General features: G+C 48.8%; 2 protein-coding genes across 4 annotated transcripts in view; both read left to right on the top strand.

Annotated features, from left to right (window-relative positions):
• Positions 1–23: 23 nt before the first annotated feature.
• On the top strand, positions 24–4,099 carry LOC120751171 (proline-rich protein HaeIII subfamily 1-like). The gene is made up of 2 exons (XM_040060634.1): positions 24–743; positions 3,815–4,099. The coding sequence occupies exons 1-2, from the start codon at positions 24–26 to the stop codon at positions 4,097–4,099; spliced, it is 1,005 nt and encodes a 334-aa protein (XP_039916568.1).
• Positions 4,100–4,436: 337 nt separating this feature from the next.
• Positions 4,437–25,905, top strand: part of LOC120751294 (phosphofurin acidic cluster sorting protein 1-like) — a 50,084-nt gene continuing 28,615 nt past the window's right edge. The window contains exon 1 of one of the 3 annotated variants that reach the window (XM_040060870.1): positions 4,437–4,621. In XM_040060870.1, coding sequence (XP_039916804.1) covers positions 4,437–4,621 — 185 coding nt within the window. Of the gene's footprint in view, positions 4,622–6,933; positions 6,960–25,905 lie in introns of those variants that run through there. The other 2 variants (XM_040060871.1, XM_040060872.1) reach the window with 2 other exon arrangements.

The raw sequence follows: 25,905 nt of genomic DNA on the forward strand, positions 1-25,905 counted from the left end.
GGTGGGCACGGGGGAGCCCGCGGATGTGGCACAGCTGGAGCGTGTCCCACGGCCGGGGGCTGGCCCGCCTGGCGCCCCACGGCCCGGCCCGGCCTCCGCGGGGGCCGGGGCCCCCCCAGGCCCCGCCGCACGGCCGGACGCCCGCCCCGGGGCCCGAGCGGGGCCGCCCCGCCGGGCTCCGTCCCCCGGGAGCGCCGGGGCGGCCCCGGTCCCGCCCGTCCCGAGCCCCCCGCCCGCAGCGTGCCTGGCCTTACCCCCCCCCCCACCCCCTTTCCCCTCTTAACCGTCTTTCTCTCCCCTTTTCTCATTGCGGCGGCGGCGGCCCCCGGGCCCGGCGCGGCATCGCCGAAAACGCGGCCTCTGCGGCGCGGCGGCGGCGCTTCTGCGGCGGCGGAGCTCGGCCCCTCCCGGCGGGGCGGCGGGCGGGGACTGCGGCGGCCCCCGCCTCACCCGCGTGCCCGGGGCCGCCCGCCGCTCCTCGCCCGCCGTGCCCCTGCCCCGCTCGCTCCCGCCGCAACCGCCGTCCCCGTCCTACCCGCCCCGGGCCGCCCCTGCAGCCCAACCGAGTCCGGCCCACGGTCCTGCCCGGCCGGAGCCGCACGGCCGCAGCCCAGCAGAGGCCCCAGGCGGACCTGTGGCGCCCTAGGAAGCCTGGGCTGACAAGGATGTGTGCCCTCCAGCACAGACTGGGGCCGCCACATCTCCTTGCTGGGTGGAGAAGGCAGGGGAAGCCGTGCACCTCCGTGAGTTGACACCCAGCTGTGCTGGACCGCGGGGTCAGGAGAGCCCCAGCCTCGCCGGGTCTAGTGCAGATGGGCTTGGCACCTCCGGGGGCTTGTGTGCGCATAAAACCGGCCAGGGAGGGCAAGAGGTTTCTATTACCCTGGTGGACGTACCTCTCCGCAACTGCTCTTCCATCAGCCTCAGCAGCTTATTGCATTTGACTCCAAACTTTCTTCTAAGTGATTTAGGTCTTAGCTACACAGGGAAGCTTTTTCAGTGTATTTCCTCTCTGATTTTGAAGTGTTTGTTGTAGATACATGTATTTTGGAAGACAGGATGTGGACTGGTTGATGCAGACAGGTGGAGCTCCTGTGTGAAGGGAGCAGAGTTCTGGGTTAGACAGGTGCAACAAGGTAAGGAGTTTGGCTGTGGGACCGTTCTCCTAACCCAGGAATAAACAGCAATCCCCAGAAGAGCAAGGAAACAAAGCGGCCAAAGCAACCTGCCTTCAAAAATGAAAGGAGACCTTGCAACTCGAGTGGAGAGCAATGTGAGGCACAAGAGGGCAAGCTGACACTGCAAATTTCTCCTTCTTTCCTCCAGGACGCAGAAGCACTGGCTCTCGCTACCCGAGCAGTGTCTTGCAGGATGCAGGGAGGAGCAAAGGGCCTCTGTCCATGAAGGCATCCACGGAGAGGAACACCACAGAGGTATCCATGCAGGAGAGGGGTGCTGGAGGAAGCTACCAAGCAATGGGGCTAAAGACAAGATGATTCATCCATGAGCTGGAATCATGAAACCCCTGAGTCTCCACTAGAGATGAGGACGGGAGGTGACAACATTCGCGTGGGAAGCGGTAAAGAGCTGCTTTAACAAGGCACATAAAAATAAGGAGCCAGAGCATGAACAGATACTTCTGTGCTTCTCTAAAGCACGACGTTGGAACCGGGGCGCCAGAGTTGGTATGTGGATGCATCTGTATCATGGATAAAATGGAAGGAAATCAGAGAGGGCACACCAGGGTGCCCTGGCACACAGCTGCTCTCTGGCTGCTGCTGGCTCCAGACATGGGTGGAAAAGCATCTTCAGGTTAGCCCTGTTCTGCCCATGAAACCTGCACCCCATCATTGGCACTGAAAAGTCCCTTTGGGCAGTGAGAGCTATGCGCTCAAAGGTTGTTGGGAGAGAGATGGAGAAATCCATCAGCCATGTAAACATCCTCAAAGGGGAACTGTGGGAAGCAGAGGAAGTTTGTCAGCAAGGAACAGCAAGCAGTGGCTGTGGAGAAAGGCTGGCAGTGGCTGGGGACCATGCTGAGAGCTTCAACTGTTCCATGAGAGCTTAGTGGCCCCCACAGCCTGGCTACAGAGTGTGAGAGGTGGCTGGAAATGATGGACGTCCTTCAGGAAGGTGGGGGAAAGGCTGCCCAGGGGAGCAACAGGACAGACAGCCCTCGGGAAAGCAGTCCCTTCAGCACTCTGCCCTGGGCTCAGCAGGGAGGTGCCTCTGGTCTCCTGGAAGTGAGCAGGTATCGCTGAAAACCTGGAGCACCCAATGCTATTAAAGTACCATACAAATTCCTAGGAATGGTGACTCAGACTAGAAAGCAAACAGCTGGGGAGGGACTGCAGTGGGTTTTCTTAGGATACATCAAGACCCTAGATTTAGCAAGCTCCTCTGAAGCAGTCAGCTGCTTTTGGGAAAGGCAATGGTGTTACCTAGCTGAGGTCAAACAATGATGGGTAAAAATGCTGAGAATAAGGCCATGACCATTGTGTGACTCTCTCCGGCTGCAAAACCAAGGTTTCCACATTAATTGGCAGAATGCTATGAAAATGCAGCTCATCCTTGGTTCAGCTGCTCTTACACAAACGTCTCTGCTAAGATCCCCTAGAAAATGTTCTTAGAGAACCAAGGCAGTCAGGGGTGAAAGCAAAGGTCCTCTTGTGCATTAATGACTTACTAAAGGAAAGCAAATGCATTAAAGCAGCAATCAAGCTGTTTTGTGAGCAAGTCAGGAGTTCTGGGGAACTCGGCTGTGATCCATGCCATTTATCAGATACAGAAATAGGCTAGGAAAGTGGGCAGGGGAAAAAAAATAAAAGTTTGATGATGGCTCAGATTACCCACCTAGTCAAACTGGAATCTGATGTGAATTGCCAGCATGTTACTGACCAACCTGAACCTCAGCAGCAGAGGGAATGCAGAACTGATGAACACAAGTAAAAAGAAGTGCAAGAGACTGACTACAAACTATACATGAGTATCCAGGAAGGTGCCCCTGAAATGTTTACTGGTAATGTATTGAAAACACTGGTGCTGTATTCAAGATTGACAGTAGAAATCGTGGATGTTTGAGGCTGCTTTGCAAGATTTTGCTGCTACCACTTCTCAAAGTCTAATTCCTCCACTGGAATGAGCCACATTTTACAGTCTGCCTGGAATAACACTGCATCCACGGAAAACTCAGTCACTGCTAAATGCACCGAGGAGCACAGGTCCCTGCAGAAGCTGCCGGCTTTTCTTTGTTTTCTGGTTTGACCACTGATGACTTGGCTGTTTCTTTCACATAGTTTTCAATGCAACTCTCGACCGTCTCTGCTCCCTTTCAGGAGCCCTCCACCAGTACCACCCTACTCTGATGATTTGATTTCTCTGATGTCCCATTTTTTCAAGAGGCAGAGCCATTTCAGACAGACACTTCTGCTGGAGGCGAGGTCCAGGAGGGGAACCTTTATGCTTTCTACCAGAACAGAGTGCACTTGTCCATCTGCAGTGTCACTGGCTTGCCCTCAGCTCTGTCCCTAGGGAGGCTCTGCCCTGCACACGCTTTATAATCTGTGATGCTTTCTCAGTTGCTGGAGGTTCTGGGCATTGTCTCCAGGTCACAAATAGCTTTTGCTCATGGCAGCCACCACTTGCTGCATTCCCCTGGAGACGTTCCGTGTGACTGAAGGGGATTTCTGCCTCTCTCCCTGGAGCACGTTTGGAGTTCCCAGATGTTTCGAGGAAAGAGTCAGTCAGAGGTCTCGGCTTCCTTTTGGCTTCAACCCGCCCTGGCCCCGGGTCCAGCTGCTCTGTTGGTCCTCAGCCCATCCGCTGGCCGGCCCTGCAGTTCACCCCGCTGAGGGCACCCTCTCCTCGCGGCGCTCCACGGATCGCCATCGCCATCGCCACGGGCGCTCCCGGCGACGTCTTCGCCGCCGCCCCCCGCACAGCGGCTCGCGCGGGGCCGAGGCCCTGGCCAGCCCCGGGGATTCTCCGCCTCTGCCCGGGCACGGGTGGGTGGACGGACGGACAGACGGACCGGCCCCCGCACCGGGCCGCGCGCCCGACCGCGCCCCTGGGCGCGCCCCCGCGGGCCGAAGTGCTTTAAAGGGAGCCCGGCCGCGCCCTCCTCCCCCCGCCCAGCCGGCGCAGCGGCGCGCTCCCATTGGCCGGCCCCGCCCCGCCGGCCTCTCCGATTGGGCGGTGGCCGCCCCGGTCGCGCCTCCCGCTCGGCTCCGATTGGCTCTTCGCCATCGCTCGCGGCCCACGCCCTTTCTCCCCTTTCCGATTGGCTCGTGCCCGCGCTCCAGCCGCGCTCTGATTGGTCGCGGGCCGCCGGGGAGCGGGCGCGCGCGCGCGCGCGCCGGGGCGGAGGCCGTCGCTGAGGCGAGGGGCTCGCGCCGCCCCCCAGCGCCAACGGCGGCGGCGGCGGCGGGATGGCGGCGATGGCGGCGGCGGCGGCGGGCGGCGCGCCGGGCTCGGGCCCCGCCGCGGGGACGGCGGCCGCGGCCGGCGGGGCCGTGGCGGCGGCGGCCTCGATGGCGGTGGCCGGCCCGGCGCCGGTGCCGGTGCCCATGCAGCTCTTCGCCACGTGGGAGATCGACCGCTCGGCGCCGAGCTGCGTGCCCAGGTGAGCCGCCCCGCCGCCGGGGCCGTGCGGGGCCGGGGAGGAGGCGGCCCCCGCAGCATCCCTGCCCCGCCGGGCCGCGTTCCGCGGTGGCGGAGAGGCCCGGCCCCGGGAGGGGGCTGGTGCGCAGCGAGCCCCGGCCGCCGGGCCCCCGCTGTGCTTCCAGCGGGAGCGGCCCCGGGGACCGGCGGGGCAGGGGGCACAGCGCTGGAGCGCGGCTGCCTCCATGTTACAGCCCCTGGCGAGCGTGTGCCGCGATGGCCGTGGATCTCAGAAGGGGGTGTACCGTCCGGGCTGTGCTCTGGAAAGCTGCCTCTTTGCCCCCGAAGTGAACGGTGATGGCCCTACAGCCGCTTCCCTGAAGCCAAGCGGTGGCCACCGGGCATCCGCGGGCCTGTTGCATCTACACCCCAGACCTTAGGGGACAACAGGAAGGATTCACTGTGCTGCCAGCTGAACTCAGAGTTGTATCTCTGTCAGAGCTTGGAGACAAGCTGGGTGGTGTGGATGTCATCACTGTCTGTATGGTTAAAGGTATGGTCCGGGCTAGATGTGCCCGTGAACACCTGTCTTGGAGCCAGGAGGTGCCCGATGTGTTATCGAGGTGGGTGGGTGTCCCACTCATCTGTCCAGACTCTGATCAGGTCTTCTCATGAGAGTTACAGGGCAGATTCAGGAAGTCACCCTGTTTCCTTGCATCCCTGGGCTGTGTTGTCTGCAATGATGCATTCAAGTGTTTCACAAAAATTAAAGGTGTAAAATTCAAGAGGAGGGGGGCTGGGGGGTAATGTTCCTGTAGGGCGGCAGGGTACCAGCCTTTGTAAAAGGGCTTTGCTAGATGGATGTGTTTGTGGGGAGGAACCTAGTGACTGAATTGCCAGATGAGCTGGAGTAGAAACATTACAAAATACTCCAAGCTACTAGAGAAAGCCTCTGTGATTGTGGTGCCCAAGGGAGTGCTGGGCTCGGCAGGCAGCAGGTGTGAAGGAGTTTGCAACATGTGTCTACTGAAAAGCCTGTGCACCTTTTGATGACACATGCAGAGGCTGTTGTGCGCAGCAGGAAGCAAGCGATCGTTTCATAGCTTTAAAGTGACTTGAGGTGTTGTTCATGTGTGGGCAGGTTACTCCCAAGCTGGAATTTGAAGAGCAGGACAGAATTACGAGGTTGATTTCCTGTAGAAAAAATTTGCATATGCAGAGCACAGAGCTTAGTGATGGTGAAGGATGTGCATGTACACGGGCTTCACAAATGGGAGTGCTCCAGGAGCTAGGGACAGGAGAACTGCTTCGGGTAAGCCACAGGCAGAATGACTGAGAATAGTGAGACTGAGTGTAGAGGAGTGTAGAAGTGGGTTACATGGGCGGCAGGATGCCAGCAGGTGAGAAGTAATGTGTATCAGTCCCAAAGCTGTTTGTACAACTGGTTTTTGGCCCAGTGAATCCTGTGTCTTCTCACAAGGACAGTTTCCATTAGCGCTGTGTAGATAGATGCTTGTTCTAATGCACGAGCTTCTTTGTGTGCTGATAGCCCAGGGGGCAGCCATCTGACACAGCAGCTCGCAGCAAACGTCTGTGAAATTCATCTGAAATATCGTCTCTGGGATATCTTCAAGCACTGCATCTGCTAAGATGGGAAGAAGCTAATGGAAGCTGATTCTTCCTTCAGAGGCCATGGCTCTAACGTGGAGTGCTGTCAGGTCTGTAGAGTCAGCAGGTCTGGAGGAGTCCTGCCAGTGGCCACAGTCCACAGTGACCAATGTGGGACTGGTGCTCCTGTGTTTCCCAGTCTTCACGTAGCCCAAGCTTTCCTGAGCGAGCAGGTCACAGGTGGGCACCTGTCGGGCAAGTGTTTTAGTTCAGTGAAGCTGGAGGGGGCTCCATCCCCAAACCTGAGCTGTTAATGGTGTATCTGTGCACCGTGCTTCCTTATTGCTTGCCCATGTTCTTTTTCTACTCATCTGCTTGTGTGTGGTATAGTCTTGATGCGTTCTTCAAGGCAGGAGCCCTGCTGTACTCTCCCAGTGCCCAGCACAGGTGATCTCTGGTCTCACTGTGCTTTGGGTAATTTCCATCCTTGGGCTTCTCTGTCTCTAATGCACGTGTATTCTGCATTTTTTCATATTTATGCATATCTGGAGAAAGAAGAACTTTGCACTGGTTTTAATGCTACAGAAAATTTCTTTTTCTAGAGTCTCTATTGCAAGTCTTGTTGCCTGTCCCTGTGCTCCTTCTTAGGCGTTTACTCTTCTGCAGGTGCAGTTCTGGCTGCTGCAGGAATGGGTCTGGGCTGGATCAACCTTTGTGGGGTTGCTCTGTGCTGGGCTGTTAATGCAGGACAGGTAGGAGGTTGTCCAGGCCTGCAGGATGGTGGAAAGAGTCTGGGCCAGTAAAAATGGGCAGTGGGAAGTGTAAGCCCCGGTGCATGGAATGGTTCAGTGGTGTGGACTGTAGGACTTCTGATGCCTTGCAGGAGGATCTTGGCTTTCTGAGCTCAGCTGTTGCCTGTAGGGGAAGTTTTTTCCTGGCTGAATCGGGCACGTGCCACTGAACGAAGTCCAGATTTATTTTTGGAAATTGCCTTGCTCCCCGAATGGAGGTATCATCCCTCCTGCTGGGGTCTTTCTCTTTTCAAGGCCAAGTTGAGAGAATGACCTCTTGATCACCTTCCTATGAACTGAGCATAGCCTGGACCCAGCTGCCTTTGGCTTAAGTGGCTGCCAGGGGAAGCAGAGCTGAATTTTATGGGCAGTGGGCTATTATGCAGAGAGGCAGAAGGAAGCAGACAACTGGAAACCATACAAAATGCTTCAGTGGGGCTACCCATTGGCTCAGAACGATTGGCTTCCCATCACAGTGCCTTAGAAGGAAAGCAAGCCTGATTAATTCATGATGCAGGATGTGAAGCGTACTTTGGCTAAAATAGTCCATCAATCAGCCTTGACTTCTACTCACATTAGTAGAAGTCGATAGCAGTGTTCTGAGGTGGGAGTGTCTTTGTTGAGATGCCTTGCACATAGGTCCCCATAGGGGTAGTAGCAGGTTTTGAGTGTGTAGACACTGCCAGAAGCGATGTAGAGCTTTGCCAAGTTAAAATGTCCGTCTGCATCGAGGTGAGGTCTTACCGTGCTTTCATTGTTCTGTGTGTTGGTCAGGCAGTACTTTGGGAAAAAATGTGTCAAAGGACTTTGTGCAAACATGCTTGAGGTCTTGTTATTTCCACGTAGTGGTATTTTCCACCTCTTTTAATAGGACTGACTTTTTATTTTTTTTCTTTTAACATCTGAGCGTCCGTAAAAGTGAGTTCTTAATTAGGAAACAAGATAAGATTGTGTGATTGTGTTCACTTTTTCCATGACACAGCTACTGTGTTCAGTGTTATGTGGATGTTATTTCAGTGATAAGTAATCGTATTTCTAGTTAGAGGTGAGAGATACAAGTTGTGTTTTGGTTGCTGCGTCAGTATTTTGATGAGGTCAGGCTGCAAAGGCAGATTCTACCCGTGCAGGTTATGCCGTGAATGGCACTGCAAGGATTCAGATACGCTGCGTTTCATCCACAATACCTTGTATCTCAGTGCAATGCACGAGGAAGCATTCCAAGCGTTGCTGCCACCCACACAGTGTGCTCGAACACAATGTCTCCTGCTTATGGTAGTTAGGAAAGCATTGATTGAGGGGAATGCATGTTTTGGGCTCACTTTGTGAGGCTGTGTATGTGTACCTTCAGGACATTACATTCCAGAAGGTGCTCTGAATTCTCTGTCATTATAACTTGCAAACTTTTGTTTTGGAAAGTTACAGCCTAATGAATGTCTTATTGGAATGAGAGCAATTGTTGCAGGTACAACTGGAAACATCCCAAAAGTGCTAGCTAGGGTGATCCTTTAAAGTTCAATGAGGTGAATGCTCTTGTCTCTGCAACCCAGTTTTCCTGTTTGGGCAGCCAGCGTCCATTACCTGACAAGTCGTGGAGAGTGGGTTAACACTTCATTTGTGCAGGTGTGGTTGCATGCTTTCCATGGCCTGAGGTCCAGGAATCCTTTCAGTGACAGTTCCTGCCTGTGTGTGAAGGACCGTGCTCTCCTCTGGCACAGCTGCATGAAGGAGCTGCTGGGGGCTCAGGGCTGTGTGTACCCTCAGCACAGAGCACTGCCCGTCTGTTCTACACCCCCTAAGAGTCTCGTGGCAGTGAGGAGTCTCTGAACTGGGTGTTCCTTTAAGAAATGCCTATTCCAGCTGGAATAATACGTATTTATCTGCCTGAGATGTTCTCGAGCAGTTTCCTGGGTAAATCAGACGTTTTCATGGTAAACTTCCAACCTCAGCAAAATCTGTTCTGTTTGGATAAGCTACAGAGTTGCACCTCTGGGAATGTTAAATCATTCCAGATTGTTCCTTCAAAAGATACTGTGATGCCGTGACAAACCGGTGTGGCTTCAGACCCAGAGTGCTTGGGAGAGGCCACAGGTTCTCGCAGGGAAACGGTCTCTTTTAACTGGTGATATACCATGTTTGAATTATGATTTCCTTTCAGTCCTATATAGAAAACAAAATGTTCTAAACAGCCATCAGATTGCTTGTTATTCTTAATATTGTGGGCTTGGCTACAGGCCTGCAGCATAATAAGTCTCACATGTTGTCCACTATCTGCAGCTCTCTGTGGCAGTGGAGCACATTTGGGATTTCTTCTCTGGCAGTGTTTTGTTTTCCTTCTGAGCATGTAATAATTGAGCAGAACTTGGGACAAGTGTGCCCTGCTAATATGATTGATGAGGGGTGTGCTCCATGCAGAATGTTAGGAGTGACTCCCCTGAGGGTTTAATTTTATTTGAAGGACCTGTCATGCTGTGTCCTAGCCTTGTTTTCCAGTGCTTCGTTCATTAGCCGGGCTGTGTTGCAACAGTTGTCTGGTGGCTTATCAAAAATGCTGCATTGTTCTTTCTGTGCTAGGACACCACGAGTGCACATTCTGCTTCCTCTGGCGTCCTCAGTCACTTGTGGCTGATCATTATTAGCCGTGTCGTTTGTGTACAGCGCACCCTTCTCTGGGATCACAACCCCCAGACCTTTATCTGTCAAAAGAATAAATCTCTGAGCACCAACAGCTTATGGGGTTCCCCATGCGATCCGTTCTGTGGATCCGGTCTGTGCTGATGCTTTGTGTAATTGTGTGAACGTGGAATGATCCTAGATTGAAAGGTGTGTCTCCTGTGAACTTTAAAAGTTATTTCCAAAAAAAGAGCCAGAGGTAAAAGACATACTGCATTTTATAGCATGCCAGGTGGGCATATGGACAGAGCTGTTTTCCAAATACCTTGTGTTATTATCTGGTCCAAGCTGCTGGGGAAGCTGTGCTTCTGTTTTGGTTTGTTTTGGTTTTTTTTTTAACTACATCGAAGCTGGTGAATACTGTTTTGGGAAACGAGAAGAATGTCTTTTTCCTCTGTGTGGGATGTGGCAGCAGGAACTTGTCTCTGCCTCTGGGAAAGCAGACAGCTCAAGTGATACAGCTCCTGCAGCTAGAAGTCTCTTAGATAAATGAGGCTTTGTTTGGATACTTCAGTATCCTCATTGCAGTGTGCTGGGAGGAGAGATGCGATATTTCAGGTGCACGAACACATTGCAAGTGTGGTTACAGGGACCACTCCCTGCTCTGCAGTGTGATTCACCCCGGTGCACGCAGCCCAAAATTACACTGGCATTTTCTGCTGGCCTGTTGCAATGCCCTCTCCTTTGTAATGCTGCCCGCTGCCATCCCTCATGTCCTGTTTCTCTGTATCATCATCCAGCTCAGTGAGGGCTGCTGTTTACTAATTTAGAACTCCCGTTGTCCTTTCTTCTATATTCTCCTTATTGACCTATTCATGCTGATTTTTAAACTTCCATTTCTTACCATGTTTCTTATTCTTCAGTGTGAACATATTTTAAGTAGCCTGAGATCCAAAGCCAGTGCATGTGGGACCATTTCCTGGACAAAAATGTCCAGCTATGTATTTTTAACTGTTTTTCTGCATAAATAAATTCTTATCAGTATAGACAGTTCGGGATGACGACAGAACTCACATCTTTAGTTCCGTTTTCCAAAGCTGAAAACCTCTAAGAGTTAGGTGTTGGACTGTTGCAATGGTAGCAGGGTTAGAGTAAGAGTAACTCCCTAAAGGATTCTGCTGCTCTTTTCCTGTTCTTTAATAGCTTTCTCTACCAGGGGAAAAATCCTGTTCATGCAAAGCCTCTCATTGATTCTTTTGCTGTTTCATTTTCAGTAACAATTCAAGTAGTGTCTCTGAATCCGTATTACTTAGATAAGTGTCATTTAGATTTACATTATTTGTATACTTTTAGAAGAGCTCCTGTGTATTTAGCATTTCCCTCCATGTTCCTTCAGCTGTCTTCTTGTAGTCTATTTTCTGCCCTATCTATACATTCACTTTTCTCATTGCTCCTGTCCCTCAAAAGCCCTGCACATGCCTGCTGGTACTTCTGACATTTATCACGATTTTTTCCTTGCTTCTGTCTTGACTTGCATACCTGTAATTGAGCAAAATTTCAATCCGAGTAGTAGTTTTTCCATTCTCAAAGTAGTTTGATTTTTTTTCTCATAATTTAAAGACTCTAACTTGTGAAGCTGTAGCGACCACATCTTGTTCTTGTATGGCTTGTGTTTTTCAGCTGAACTATGTTCTTGATCTGCTTGGGTTGTTTTTTAATGGATTTTACATTTTTTCACTGTTAATGAATATCAGCTTTTTTCTTCCAGACTCTCTGAACTTTCTTCTATGTGCATCACTGAAATACAGCCCCTTAAGTTGACATTCCTTTCAGTTCTTTCATACCTTATGCTCAAGGCTGCTTGTTCCAAGTGTTCCTTCCTTTCCTGTGTGCTCCTTTGTCAGCAGCAGGCTATGGATGTCCCATTTGGATTTCCCCTGCTGTGTGTATGAATAATTTATTAAATTTTTCCTTAGTGTTCATCAAGTCCCTTGACATTTCGAGCTTTTTTTCCCCTGCCTTTTATGTTCCTTAACCTTCAGTCAGACAAAAGGACAGCGTTCCCATTGCTCTGCGTTTACACTGTGTTCATCTCATCTGTGTCTTGCTGAAGTGTTAATATTATTTGGGGGTGATCGTTGCTGTACTGATTTGTGAAAGTATGGACAAGTCAGCCTTGTTTCAGGCTCCTGCTCCACCCACAAGGATCTGAGCAGAAAACTGCATTGCACAGGCACTGGTTGTTAACAGCTGTGTTGTGGAAAAGCCTAAGAACAAATTTGCCAGCTTTGGAAAGAATTGTGGGGAGACAGAGATGGTGCTGAAGACCATCTTGCCCTTGATGTACTGCAGCTGTGTTACTTACCCAAGAGTGGGAACAGCCTTGCCCTCCCAGCCATGGTGTGATAAAGAGTGAGTGAGCTGGGAGGGAGGCAGTTCCAGTCTGCTGGCTGTGCTGGGAGGAGGAAGGGACAGACAGGGGTGAGGTGGCTGTGCCAGGGGTGGAAAGGAGCGAGCTGGAGCTGCAGAAGGAAGAGAGAAGAAGGAGAGAAAGAGCCAGAAGTGTTTGGAGCTGCCCAGAGATTGCAACAGAGGAAAGGTATGAAAGACTTCTAGATAACGAGGTGCCATACTTGAAGCCTTCTGAAGTTTTACTGAAGCACTCTATGAGTGTTGTGGCCCTCTGGACAACCACAAAGAATCATTCTTTTGAGTGAAGAATCTTAACTGTGCAACTCATTGGAATTAAACTTTCTTTAATTTTTTTTTTTTAATTTTGTGAATAAAAAAATTGTGAATCAAAAAATGGATGCCCATGCTGGTTTGACGCTCTCTTTCATGGGCTTGTATCAGCTCAGTCCCTCCCTTGTACTGTTGTCCCAGGTGTAACTTAATCACTGTAATACGTTCCTGAGCCTGCAGGGATTCAGATCTGAGGTGCTTGCCAGCTCCAGATAAAAGCAGAGGAAGTGGATGGGATGACACTCTAGTGTTCGTGCTACTTCAGGAGTAGCAAACTGTAATGAAATGTGAACTCTACGTTAAGCGTTAGTAGGAAAACAGTTAACTACACTTTAGGGAGGCTGCTATGTGGCACATGACTGCTTTTGCCAGTGTGTGTGTAGATCTGTACCAGGACATTCTGGATAATGGAAGGAGTTGGTGTGTATCACTGACCTAACCCTGACCTCATTTCACCACTTTTCCCAGCTTAGCTGCTGGCACAGCAGGCTTGGAGGTGTATGCAGTAAACTCTGCCGGGTGATGAGTGTGAGAATGTGGTCTGTTCTGCATCCCCGTTAGCACTTCCTCACTTGCTTCAAAGGTACTCATCACCAGTCACTATGTCTTAAGCACTCGTGCTTTCCTTTCTGCAGAAAAGGCTGCGAGTGGTGTTTTTGTAATCACCGCTTTGTGGTGGTTACTTCATTAGCACATTTTATTTTAGCCTGGAGACAGGGAGCTGTTTAGCACCAGGTACCTGACAGGCTGCTCCAGATGTGGAGAGCGGGTCTGGTGCCATTGACTGCTGCTCTCCCCAAACTGGCACTGCAGCATCTTTTGTTAAAGCAGCCTTGGATTTGGGGACAGCTGGTGCAGCAATTCTGCTGCATATGGAGACGGCAAATTTCAAAATCTGTTATATTTGCAAAGAAAGTTCCGTGACATTAGCCATACTATTGCTGATGCCTAATTTCAGCATGGCTAAAATGAGAGAAGATCAGTGTACTTCTGCTATTTCCTGTCTGTCCTGAGATGGCTTTTGGGTAGCCCCTGGTGAACTGGAAGTTTTAACACAGTGACTTTAAGTAAAGCAGTGACCAAGTAAAGATGTGATGTTTCCCACACAGTGTACCCCTTCTATTGCCTAGAAAAAATAATTTTAAAAGTTCACTGCAGCATGTAACCACTGCCCTGTGTGTTGGTTAGGAAACTCTTTTTAAGGTTTCTAAGGAGGCTGTTATGCATCAGCAATGAATTTGGTCATGTGTTCTTTGTTAAACAAGTAAAAGCTTGAAAGTATTGTTTGAAAATAAAGCAGAAAGATGACCTTGTGGTTTGGACACTGAAATGAGGCTTAGATTCAGATCCTGAAGTTGCTTTCTCTTCTAGTTGAAGTGGCCCTTTCCCTCCCTGAGCCACAGCTATGACTCATGTTCCTGTTCTCACTGCTTTGTTCACAGCTGTTTCCATGCCGCAGTGTTGCCTTTTTCTTGTGTGTGATAGTCTGGGGAGAGAGCCCACCTGAGAGTGAGAGCACGAGCAGAGTTTGCCCATGCTGTCCACTCTGCCCGATGGGAATCCCCTGGGAGCTGGTGGAGTCTAGACTGGGGTTTGGGGAGCAGTGTGTGGAAATTATTTGGACTTTGTGCTGAGGTTTTAAGGGCTCTTTGTGCTGCTCGTGGTCGAGGCAGTGGGTATCTGCACAGCTTGCAGTGGAACATGAGAGAGGCCGATGGCTGCGTGACTGGGTGGAATGCTGTGTATGCTGGGACAGGGTTCAGGCTGTTTGGGCAGATCCTAATGCATCCTCAGGAGATGCCTCTTGACAGTGTCCTTATTATCTGGAATTCAGCTTGTGTGACAGGACATGCCAGGAGGCTATGGCACAGCCTCACGTCCTGTTGTGGTAGATGCTACATGATGTGCTACGGTGCATTGCTTATTTTGGGGGGTTTTACTCAGTGGTTTGGATAAACATGGATGAGGGGGGAGCAGAGGTGAAGTGATTCATCCAACAGTTAAAAAGTGGCAGTGACAGATTAAATCTGTCTCTGCCTGAATTGAGATCTTAACTCTAAATTGCATCATTCTCAGAGCAATAAAGTCTTGCTGTAGTAGGGTCCAGGAAATGTAGTTATGTCACTGCAGCTCCCCTGTGCACACTGTGGGGCAACAGTTGCTTGGTATGGTTTGTCCTCAATTAATTTTCCCTTTTATTTTTTGTCACTTCTTCCCAAATATTTGGGGATTGTGAACGACACAGTCAATGAGTTGTAGCCTCACAGAGGAATCTTCTAGGAAATTACACAATGGCTGTTCAGCTCTCAGCTTCGGATCTATTTGCCCAGTTTTGTACTGTCAGGGGCATCTGCCTCAAAGAACCATATTTTATAGAAATCCGTGGTTAGATGGAGCTTGGAGGTCCTGTTAGGTCCCCTGTGGAGGTGAACTTGGCTGTCTTCCTGTCCCCTATTTGCTGGCTGGGTGTGCTGTGGAGGTAACTCAACCATCCTCAGGGTTTGCTGCTTTCATTTTAGTGGGGTGGTATTGAGAGTCAGGAAGGGGAAAGCAGGAGAGAAGGTAGCCTGGAAAAAGCTGATGTAAGTGCAGGAAAGGGAGTGGGAGAGAACGGTGCATTTTCAGGCTAAGCTGTTTCAGCTGTGTTCTCTCCAGTGATGCCTCTGTGTGGGTTTGTGGTGTGAAAGGATGCAGAGTTGAGGGATTGGTTTCAAGGAGTCTGTTTCATTCATGGTTTGTGCAGCAAGGTGCTCTTGCTCCGTGCATAGGTAAATGTGCCTTTAAACCAAGGAGTGGGAGGCAAAATTAACAACCCTAAGCACCCCTCTCAAACAATTGGAATAGGCACGGCTTAGGAGCCGCCCACTTGCCTTGGGACTTCTGCCTACTCACAGCCCAGCCAAGAGGAGGGAAAGGAAATCTCTTAACCTGATTATTGTTTGTGACTACAGGAAGCAATCCAGTTACAGCAATACTCTAATCCTCACACTGTTGGATCCCACTTAGAACAGAGAAATCTTGGTTCCGTACCCTTGCAGGCAGGGATGTGGTGTCTGTAAAGAAAAATCATCAAACCTCCCCTTGCCTTGGCCTGAAGAAACTGTGATGAGGCTCCCCACTGAGCACTGGGAGTTTGTCCAAGGGGCGTGAGAACAGTTGGCCCCAAAATTTGAGTCCTGTCTATCTGTCTAGGTAAGGAATGACTTCCTCTGTAGATCTAAGTGTCTTTTGGGGGAAGTTTGAAGCTTTTAGCAGATCCTGATAGTTCTGTGCACTTGAGAAGAGGAATCTTGGAGAGCATTTTTCCAAAGACCATTTCTGGCAGTGCGGCCATGGTTATTTCTCCTCTGGGTAGCTGGCAGAGCTGTGAGATTAGGGAAGAAACCAGGCTGTAGACTGTGGTAGCTTGTGCCTGTGACAAGGGAATGGTGTTCTTTGGGTGAGATGCAGAATGGTTGGTGATGGGCTGCCAGAAGTGGTCAACATCCCAGCTAAACACAGCTGTGAACAGAAGGCAGAACAGGTATTGGCCCCCAGAAGATTCTTTTCTCTTCTGAGAAATGATGAGGCACTTATCTTGTGTGCAGTCCTGACTGGAGCAGCAAACACTCTTGCTGACATGAATATGAATAGGTTTCAGGTCCCAAGTGAGAAAGATTGATAACTCTGCTTAATTACAGCCTATTTTTTTCTAATACTATAAGAGTAAATGACTTTTCAAGGAGACCTGAGTGTGAGATGTGCACGATATCGGAGCTCTCTTTGGGAAGAAGGCAAAATTAAATAGATCACGGTTTAAAGTCCAGGCGAAATTTGTGTGAGAGAAGCTCCGTGGTCTCTGTCTTTAGGGTAGGTGTGTTTTCAAGCCATGCAAACTTTCCATTGAGGTTGGAAATGTTCAGTGTAGATCTGTCCCAGGGTGGTTACAGCCTCAGCTATCCAGGTTACGGAACATCTTCCTTGTGACATCACAGTGCTCCAAAGGAGATTATGAAAAGGAAGTGTAGAGTTACGTGGGGTTTTGCCAGCACTAATTATACATTTTATTGTATAAGTAAAGCACGTGACATTTCAGAGTTCAGTTCCTGTTATCCAGAACAAACATTAGCTGCTGATACCTCTCTAGAAGGATCCCTGAATTGTTGACAGTGCAGTGGTGAATTTGCACGTGGTACAGTTTCTCTGTCTAAGGGCAGACAGCAACATGGGGGGACTTCTCAGCAGGTAGAACAACAAACGCTGAAAAAAAGAATCTCCTAGAAAGAGGGAAGGAAGACAGAAAAAAAGAAATAAGAGAATAAAAATGGACAGAGATTGTTTGGTGGCAGTATGACAATTTGCCTTGGGAAGTGAACCTGATAAGCTCTCTTTAAGCATGTATGTAAGTATACAACAAATAGGCCATAAATATGGTTTACTTTTTCTTCTCTAATGTAAGATCTTGAGATATTAGGAACTAGGAAAATTCCTGCTCCTCATGTGGACATCCCTGATAGAGTTCCATAGGAACAACAGCAGTATTTCTTCCTTGCCCATCTGTCTTCTCTTCCTTTGCAGAATTTGGCGTGTGCTTTCTGTTGCAGTGATAGCTGGAGGTTTCTTGCAAAGCTTTGTGATCATCAAAGGCAGGCTTTGTTATCTTTTGACTTTGCCTGCAGAGGTTGTGCTTTGGAGGATTGTCATCATCTGAACAGCAAGGCTAGCTGCTTTCTTCTCCTTAAGAATAAAGATCTAATTTTGAAGATGTATGCAGATTTTGCACTTAATGAAGATGTCTAATAAAATACGGAGTTTTCTGTCAGGACAAGCTGTGTGTTTCTTTGTGGTTGCAGCTACTAGATGAAATGGATGAGATGCTCCTAAAGCATATGCCTTAGAATCAGATCTGTCTGTATGCTGTGAATTACCGGGCTACTTCCAGTGATAAAACTGGATATAAAATCCTGCTCCTAACTCCGGACAATTCTGAGGCCACAGGGCCAGAGCATTACAGAACTGAGAGAGCTGGCCTGTGAGGTGTATGGTTGAGTTTTCCCCCTGTCCTTTCAGATGCATTTCAAGCTGTTTCTCAATGGCTGTTGGCAGACTTCCAGCCTCTTGCTGCCTTGCTCAATCATCTGCAGTGTGAGTAGTTTAGTAACACATGAGAATTACAGCCAGCGTGAGATGGTGTGGCTGCGCTGTGTGAAATTCTCCGCTGTGCCCTGGGAGTTCAGACTCAGGAAAGTCTGGAAATGGCGTTTGGGGTTACTGGTTAGTATGAATCTGAGTGCAAATCCACCATTCACTCCCAGCAGCGGGCATCCCTAGCAGGGGATAGGTTGGTAGTAGTTGTTTTCTCTCTTTTGAGTTCGTTTTCTCACCAATCCAAAGCAGAATGGAGTAGTGTGGCACGGATGCTGAGATGCTGCCCCTTTGTAGAAGAGCATTGCCTTTTTGGGACTCTCTAGAGGTAGCAGCTGCCAGAGGGCAAAAAGAGGGTGTGATGAAAATCCAAACATGGCTACTGGAAGGATGCTATGCTTTTCATTTCTTCAGCCATGGTAGCTGACTTCTATCTTCTCTTCCATGGGTCATGTTTCATACGTTTTTGGTAGAGGGGAGACAATCTGCCAGCTTTGCAGTATTTTCCAAGGCAGTTGCCAGTCAGCGCATAGGTGGGCAGAAATGCCAACTTTCCAGGCAGTGGTGCTGGGGATGAATACCCCTCATCTTTACTCCTCCCTACCAGAAGATATCTTTCATTGCTCTGTCCTCCCTCCTTTTTTTCCAGAAGAGATGGGAAAGAGCATGCAGACTATCTGAAGTATCTACTAAAGTATTTATCTCCCACTGGTGAGGCTTCTGGAGGGCTGGGTAACTATAAATGTTATTTCTTGGAAAAGAAAAAGCAAGTTTTCTCAAGCCCCTTCCTCTCAGTTGCTTCTTCCCTGGACATATGGAGAAAAGAAAAGCTGTCTGCGCCCCTTCTGGAGTTGCCCGAAAGTTTGGCTGACTGTTGTGTGGAGCAAATCCTGCAGATGCTCTGATGTCACTTTGTAAGATTGTTGGTTCACGTGCTTCAGGTGTCAGGGCAGCGTGTTAGGATATTTACAGTTCAAATACCACAGAATTCCCTGAGCTGGAAGGGATCCATGAGGATCATCAAGTCCAACTCCTGACTCCATATAGCACAATGAATTTGTCAAAACTCAAAGTTGTTCACATGAGGGTGGGCAGGCCTGGCACAGGTTGCCCAGAGAAGTTGTGGATCCCCTGTCCCTCGAAGTGCTCGAGGCCAGGCTGGATTTTTTGCTTTGAGCAACCTGCTCTAGTGGAAGGTGTGCCTGCTCCTGGCAGGGCAGGTGGAATGAGATGATCTTTAAGGTCTCTTCCAACCCAAACCAGTCCATGATTCTGTGACAACTGTCCCCGTTTCTGAAGAGCATCTTGTCACTCTCTGGCTGTGTCAGTTCAGGATGGGAACCAGAGCTCTCCGAGAAGTTGAAACTGTTTCTAAGTGTAAAGATTTTCGCGCTGTTTAAAGCAACAATGACTTTGAAGTTGTTGAACTTCATTATTGAATTCAGCTTCTATGAATCAATACTGGGCACTGTGTTACTGGAGGAATTACTCCTGGAATCAGGCTGCTGCTTTGTCTGTGTGTTACAAGGAATTGCATCTAATATCCGAGGTGCTGTTTTGGCTGTGTTGCCTTTTTTATTCTGTGGACATACATCACAAAATGGGGGATAAATTTCAGAGATGGCTTGACACCAGCCCAAGTTTTGTTGCTCTCTGATAAAAGATGAACCATTTCTCAGCAGGTTTTTGGTGTGTTGCCATTTCTTCCTTGCCTGAGCAAATATATTGTTTGTCTGTGCTCTACAAGAGGTCAGGCCAGACAGACCTAAAAGACTTGTGGCTCTCCTAATCTTAAAAAATAAAAATACCTCAGTGGGAAGATTTAGAGGCTTACATATTACATGCTGACGCTGCATGGTTTTCTTGTAAGTATCTTTTCAAATATCAACTTGTTGGGGTTTTTTTCCCAAAGAGCATGGTTTGTATGGCACATTTCAGGGCTACAGTGCAGGCAGCTGAGATGCATGACCCAAAGCTGTTGTGTGAGCTCCCTACACAGCACAGCCAGCATTGGCAGTGGAAATCAGTGCAGCAGGGTACAGGGTTCAACACAGGACAAAGTAAGTGAAATAAAAATACTCAAATAAAGCCAACAATAGTGCCTTCAGGAAGCTGCTTCGGGGACTGTGGTGTGCTGAGGGAGAGAAAGGTGACAGGCCCCCCAAAGTGGCTGATTGCTGTTGTCTTATCTTACCTGGAAGCCTCCCTGAGTTGCATGCCTTTCTGCTGGGTGATATGTATGGTTGGCATTACAAGTGCTTCCTGTGGGTGATTCATGCGTTCATTGGGTTGTTTCCAAAGAAGGTGGGAGAGCTTTCTTCCTTTCTCAGGCCCAGATCCAGATCCTCTGTGCTTATGCTCATCAGGGACACCTGGAATGGTGTAAATTGGCTCTGGACTGGCACTAGTTCCAGCACATGCCTGATTATGTGACGAGCTAGCTCGGTGCTGGCCTGGAAGGAGACAGCTCATTGTTTTTTAGGCTCATTCTTTGCTGGATGAACAGGCTGATGAGTCAATGTGTCACGTGCTCAAACACACAGCGGTGCTCGGGAATCAGGGAGTGACGGATACAGCATTGGGTTCTGGCACTGGGGGTTGCTTCTCCAGCTTCTCTGCCTGCACCCTCTGAGAGGGATTGTCAGGGTTTCCAGAGAAGTGAGGCGTTGCTTGATTTCTGTGAGCATCTCTGACAAGGGCCTGAAAATGGGCCTGGCAGGGAACTGTCCAGGCTCCTTATGGGGTTATGGGCAGTAAGGTCGCCCCAGATATCTGTCTGCTCGATGCTGCCCTTTGTGTGCTTGCTCTCTGATGGGCACAGCCTGTGGCAAAACGTCCATAAAATGGAGTCATGCTGTTTTGTCTCTGGGAGAAAGGCAGTGGTATAAGGAAAAGGTCGTTCTGACTTAGTGCTAGTGTAAACAGATTAAACCCTCCTCTTTATTTATTCACAGTTTTTCCCCTTTGATTAATGTGTTTCTTTTGATAATGTGGCTCTTTACATTTTGTTTTGTGCTGGTTTCAATTAACAGTGATTTACATGGATAACCGAGTACAAGAAGGTATTTCTCACTGAGTGCCAGTTCTAGGGGGGATGTTATCAGATGTTCTCTTCCCTGGCACGTTTTCCAGGTGACTCCTTGAAGGAAATTCTCTGCAGAGATGGAAATAAAAAAGGATCTTCCAAAAGCACCAAAGCACAATGAAGTTGCACTGAAGTATGGGGATTCCCAAGGACATTGCTGCAGTGTGTGCATATGTAAGAAATCCTGTCTCATTGTTTTTGAAGCTGTTACAGAATTTCTTGCCCACAGAGGTGTTTCAAGCCTGAATTTCCATGGTGTATCTGGGGCTCCAAGTAAACATCAGTTAGCAAGTGAGTGGTAGGGATATTCACAGAACTTTGGAATTTTTTCTAGAGACAATTTCATCAGGAGTGCAGCTCTCAGTCAGGATTGTGCTGGATAGATTATCAGTAGTGCTCAGATACCAGCTCTATCAAAAGCAGTGCAGCCTGAAGGAACAAGAGTCAGAAACAGCTAACAAATACCTGCACAGTCCTTGTTCCATGATTGAAGTCTTCCCTTTAAGCCTTTCTTTTTACGGGGGGGTAACTGACCTTGGGTCTGAAACCCAGTGCTTCAGTGTCTGTGAGCCGATAATGCAAGTGTGTGGGGGACTGGCTCACAGCCTGCCTTCTGAGGAGTGAGCAACACTAATCTGGGGAGGTGGAGGGCTGCTGCAAACACAGGTGTGCACACAGAGCCTGTGCCTGGACACCCGGGGACAGGTACCCTGTGCTTTGTGTAGCCACCCAACCTGGAAGCAGAGGTGGCTCTGACTGCTGCAGGAGCTTCTCATTCTCATGTGCCCCATCTCTGTCTTGAGGGTTTGGTTGTCACCTGTTCTTCTGAATTTTTTCTTCGTATTTCATAGATGTTCACATTGCTGGGTTGAATCTCTTTTCTCACTGGAAGAGTTAAACCATAGATCTTGAGTTTTCTCTGTCAATGATTATTATGTTTGACCTGTATTCAGGTGCAGGGTTTTGGTATCCCACTTTTGGTATCACCAAAAATGAGGCTGGACTTGCTTGTCAAATCAGGATATTTCAGAGGGAGGCAAAAGCCACACTGACAGAAATGTGAGTGGTAGATTAATGTCTTGTTCCTGTACAATTGTTGGAATAATTTGATCTTTCTTTGTGGTGCTTACGAGCAGTCAGAGGGGCTGACAAGAGCAATTGCATTAAGCCTGCTAACCCTTGCTAATGCCGTAAGCCAGAGGGATTGCATTATTGTCTGACTGAGGCTTAAGCCAGTTGTTTAATGTCAGGTACTTGAGTTCAGGTTTTAAGAGAGAATGTAAACAAGAAGAAAGGGAAAATGCCCTGTTTTATTGCTTTGATTTGGAAAATGCTGGAAGGCTGCTGCGCTCCAAATTATTATCAGCCTTTATAAAGTAGTTCTGAGGATTACTCACTCAGGTAGGTCTAGTTTTATGTTTTTGTTGCCTGTTGTGCTGAGGCTACTTTCTAACAGAGAGCAATCTGTGCTGCTCACCAGCTTAGATCTCCAATGTGTTGTTCCCCGACATGGCAGAAGTTGGAGAACCAATCACAATGGCAGTTCAATGATGTGCCTTAACAGTACCTTCACAGCTTGGCTTTGCGGGATGCTGAGCCTGCACCGAACGTGCCAGCTGTTCTGGTGTCCCTTGGAGATCTTCCATTCATAACATTGAGCTGGGCTGCTGTTACTTAGGCTTGCAGTCCTGTTGCCAGAAAACAGGATAACTGGCCGTCATCCAGGTGCTAAAAGGGCTTTGCTGTCAGAGTTTTCTGAGTGTGGTGGTCTCCGGTGACATGGATTTGTGGAGTTGCTGTGGCAACCTGCATAGGTTTTGTCAAGTCCCTGCTTGGTTTCTGGTTTCCAAATTAGCTTTGTTATTCATCCCACTTTGGGGAAGGGAGACTGGGGGCTGGGCCTTGGGGCAGTTTGCCTGCTGGACAAGCAAAGCAACCTCTGAAGAGGTGGGGGCAGAGAGCTGATGGCTGCAGCGTGGTGCCTGCCTGCCTTCCCTCCGGCTGGGCACAGGAATGAGAGCCTCTGCCCTTTCACTCACCGTTAGCTCCACATGGCTTGCAAATTTTCTTCTTGAAGTTCCGCACCTTCTCATGAGGATGCCTACAAGGTCTTCGGGTGTGAAAATGTGAAAGGGAGAAAATTAAACTTCCTGGTTTATGTGGCTGGCTTTTAACAGGTAAACAGCCTAATCAATTAAATGCTATACACAGTTCTCATATAGGATAATTAAGGGTTGGAGAGAGAGAAAACTATCTTTTTTTTTCCTTTTAAATCATATTTTAAACACATCCTTTTTATTAGAATGCATCATGGGTTATTATATCCATATCTTGACGGAAGTTTTCTCATCTTCTCCTCAGGATCTGATCGCCCATCCCAGCATAATAGTCTTGTTCTCCTGTTTCTGGTGAGGTGCCCAGCACTACTGTACTTAGCATTCAGGTCAAGCTAAACATGCAGTGTCTCTCAAGAGCTGTTCCAGCTTTTATTTTCACTCTTACAGGTTCTGCGTAACTGATGTCTTGATTAAAATATAAAGCATGTAGTTTTGTCCCATTTATAGGAAGCTTAGTAGTAAGGGGGGAGAAAAAGATAAGCTTAGTGAAATGCTACTTGGAGTTCTATGACAGCAAGAGTTGCTTATATTTTGGGCTTGATATACATTTGGATCATCATCGTAAGAGTTTAGAGTTGGAGGTTCTGGACTGTGGACGGCAGAAGTGCCTTTGTATTGTCCAAGTCATGTGGTTCATTTAAAGTGACTTTTGACTTAGCTTTGCACAGCCTCAAGCCTAAGATGTTCTGGGGTTTGTCTCTGATAAAAATAACGGAGAAGCAAATTTGTGCTCAGGGATTGTTGCAGAGCTGATGGTGATCTCAGAAACCACAGGAGTGTCATGTTACTCAGTTCCTAGATGGAGATGCCTTGAAATGCCTGTGTGAAATGCTCCAGGGCATTATGAACCTGTGGCTGCATGCTGCAGAGACCATACATGGATAGAGAAGAGCAGTTTATTGATTGGTAGCACAAGTTCTGATCTTCAGTCTGGGCACAGGACTGTAGCTGTTAGCTAAATCACTGTGAAGAGGGAGTGTTGTAGGGGAGCTCTGGCACACGTGAGTTGGGTTTGCAACCCACTGTGGGTCTCCTGGGTACATCACAGACACATCTGAGTATCCATTCTCAAACTCCCGTGGAGGTGATGAGAAACGTAGTAGATGAAGGGAGATGGGGAGTGATGCTGGGGTCACAGAATGGCTTTTACTTGTTTCTGCTTTTGCTCTTTGAGAGTCATCTTAAATATTTGTATTACATCTCATTGCATTCTGCGTCTTACTTGCCAAGACTGGTTGCCTTAGTCACCAGGGCTGTGGTAACTAGGACAACAAGATTAAGCAGGCAAATGTAGAAATAATGGTAATAAATTTCCCAACCCTTCCTGCGATTGGCTTGTATGAACAAATATCCTGCATGTGGGTGACTTGTGTCAGCAGTCTGTTCTCCCTTTCTGCCTGACACATCCTGAAATGCTGCTGGTGGCACTACCCTAATCGAGCTGTGGGGTGCCCTCCTGCAGCTGGAAATCAGCCTGTCAGTGAATGTTGCTGTCCACCTCCTTCCTGCGGCATGGCAGGGGCTGGGACGGAGCGCAGGGGACGCTAAAGGCCGGCTCTCGGGCCAGCACTTGTGTGCTCACCAGCTTGGCAGATTCTGAGTGGGAAGTATGGGACCAGTGTGCCTGCTGGGATGGGGAGGCTGCCTTGCAGTGCTGGGGCCAACTGGTGGCTTCCCCTTTCTTCTGTAGATGTTGTCCTCTCCTGAAACAGTTATTTACATGTTGATTTGTTTGCTCACTGTTGAACTGAGGAGGGTCTGGGAAATGGTGATTGTTGTCCTGTCTCTTACTCCTCAGGATACTGTTTGCATTTATGGGTATGGTTGGAGGTCAGCTATTGATGCGATTTTGCTTTGCTTTGAGAGCAGGCTGTTTCTATCCCACCAGGTAAACCCAAATCCTGACTTGGGACAATGAAGTTGGATCTCCCACCCGCCCTTTGAAGTGCGTTGTTCCTGGAAGCTTCCACTGAGCTGCATCTTGCTGTGTCTGCCCTTTCTGCAGTAACAAATCAGTGCTGTGTTCTCTCCTCTAGAGAGCTCCCAGCTCCATGAATTTGGGATAGCAAGGCACTTGCCTAGTATTCCTCACTGCTCTGTGCATTGTTTTCCTTTTCCCTGCGTGTTTCTCCCAGCTGAACACGATGGGGAGCACAGTAAAGGCATTCCCTGGATGCGCAGGCCTCTTTGTGGGTACCCAGTGCGAGCTTAGTAGGCTCTTTTGAATGCTTGACAATCTCTGATTGATCTTTTGTGTGGGGGAGGAGTAGGGTGATTGCATCCAAGGAATTGTGCTAACAAAAGACCTTGTGCTTTGGTACCTGCCTTCCCTGGGGAACAGCTTCCTCTGCCTCTTCTCCATGTGATTATCCTGAGGAGTGCATTCACCTCTCCTTTGAACTGACAGCCTGTTTATAGCTGCAAGCAGCCTTGCTGTTAAGGAGCTGTCAGGTATTTCTGAACTAAGTTTTTGCTTTGAGTGGTACCCTTTTGGTATGTCCAGATCCCGGGCCTTTAGTTACCTTTCTTTTTCTGATGTTGCTTTGCCTTGACTTTTGTCCTCTTAAAAACTGTAACTGGCTGCAATTTTGTAGTCACTTGTAGTTTTGTTTCCTGCCCTTACTAACCACTGTTGGAGTCAGATTAAAAGCTGTCTCCTCATGGCTGTTTTAAAAACTTTTCAGTATTATTCTGGGCTGGAACTAGCTTTTATTTCTTTTATAGGCTTGTTTTAGAGTTTGATCAGTGAAGCAAAAAAGCCACGTTTTTGTCTCTTCTGCTCCAGTTGGCTGGTGCAGAGCTTCCTGTGGGCCAGTCTCAAGGTAGTATGTACACTGGCAAATGCTTTTCTAGAAGCCTGTGTGCAAGAGCTGAGGACAGCTCATTTCAGAAATGCTTAATGACCTCCTGTATAAAATTCAGAGTACTTAGAGAGAAAATAAGGATGCTGCTGCATCTGAGCATATATAGGATAGCATATGCCCAGGCAGTGGGCATAAAGGAGTGCCTCTGTTGCACCAAGTGGTTTTGTGTGCACCAGTTGTGCAGGAAATCCTTCACTTCAGCCACAGATCCCTGTGTGTTGGTGGGAGGGATTGTGTGATAAATCACCTGTCCCTCCATTTCCTGACTTCTTCAATAGGCATTCTGGTGCTTCAGTGAGCGACTACAAAACTGCTTTAAAGAGACAAAGTGGTTGGTAGGGTGTTGAACTTTTGAAGTATGTTAC

The sequence above is a fragment of the Hirundo rustica genome, chromosome 3 (genome assembly GCF_015227805.2).
Source record: "Hirundo rustica isolate bHirRus1 chromosome 3, bHirRus1.pri.v3, whole genome shotgun sequence".
Taxonomy (NCBI): domain Eukaryota; kingdom Metazoa; phylum Chordata; class Aves; order Passeriformes; family Hirundinidae; genus Hirundo; species Hirundo rustica.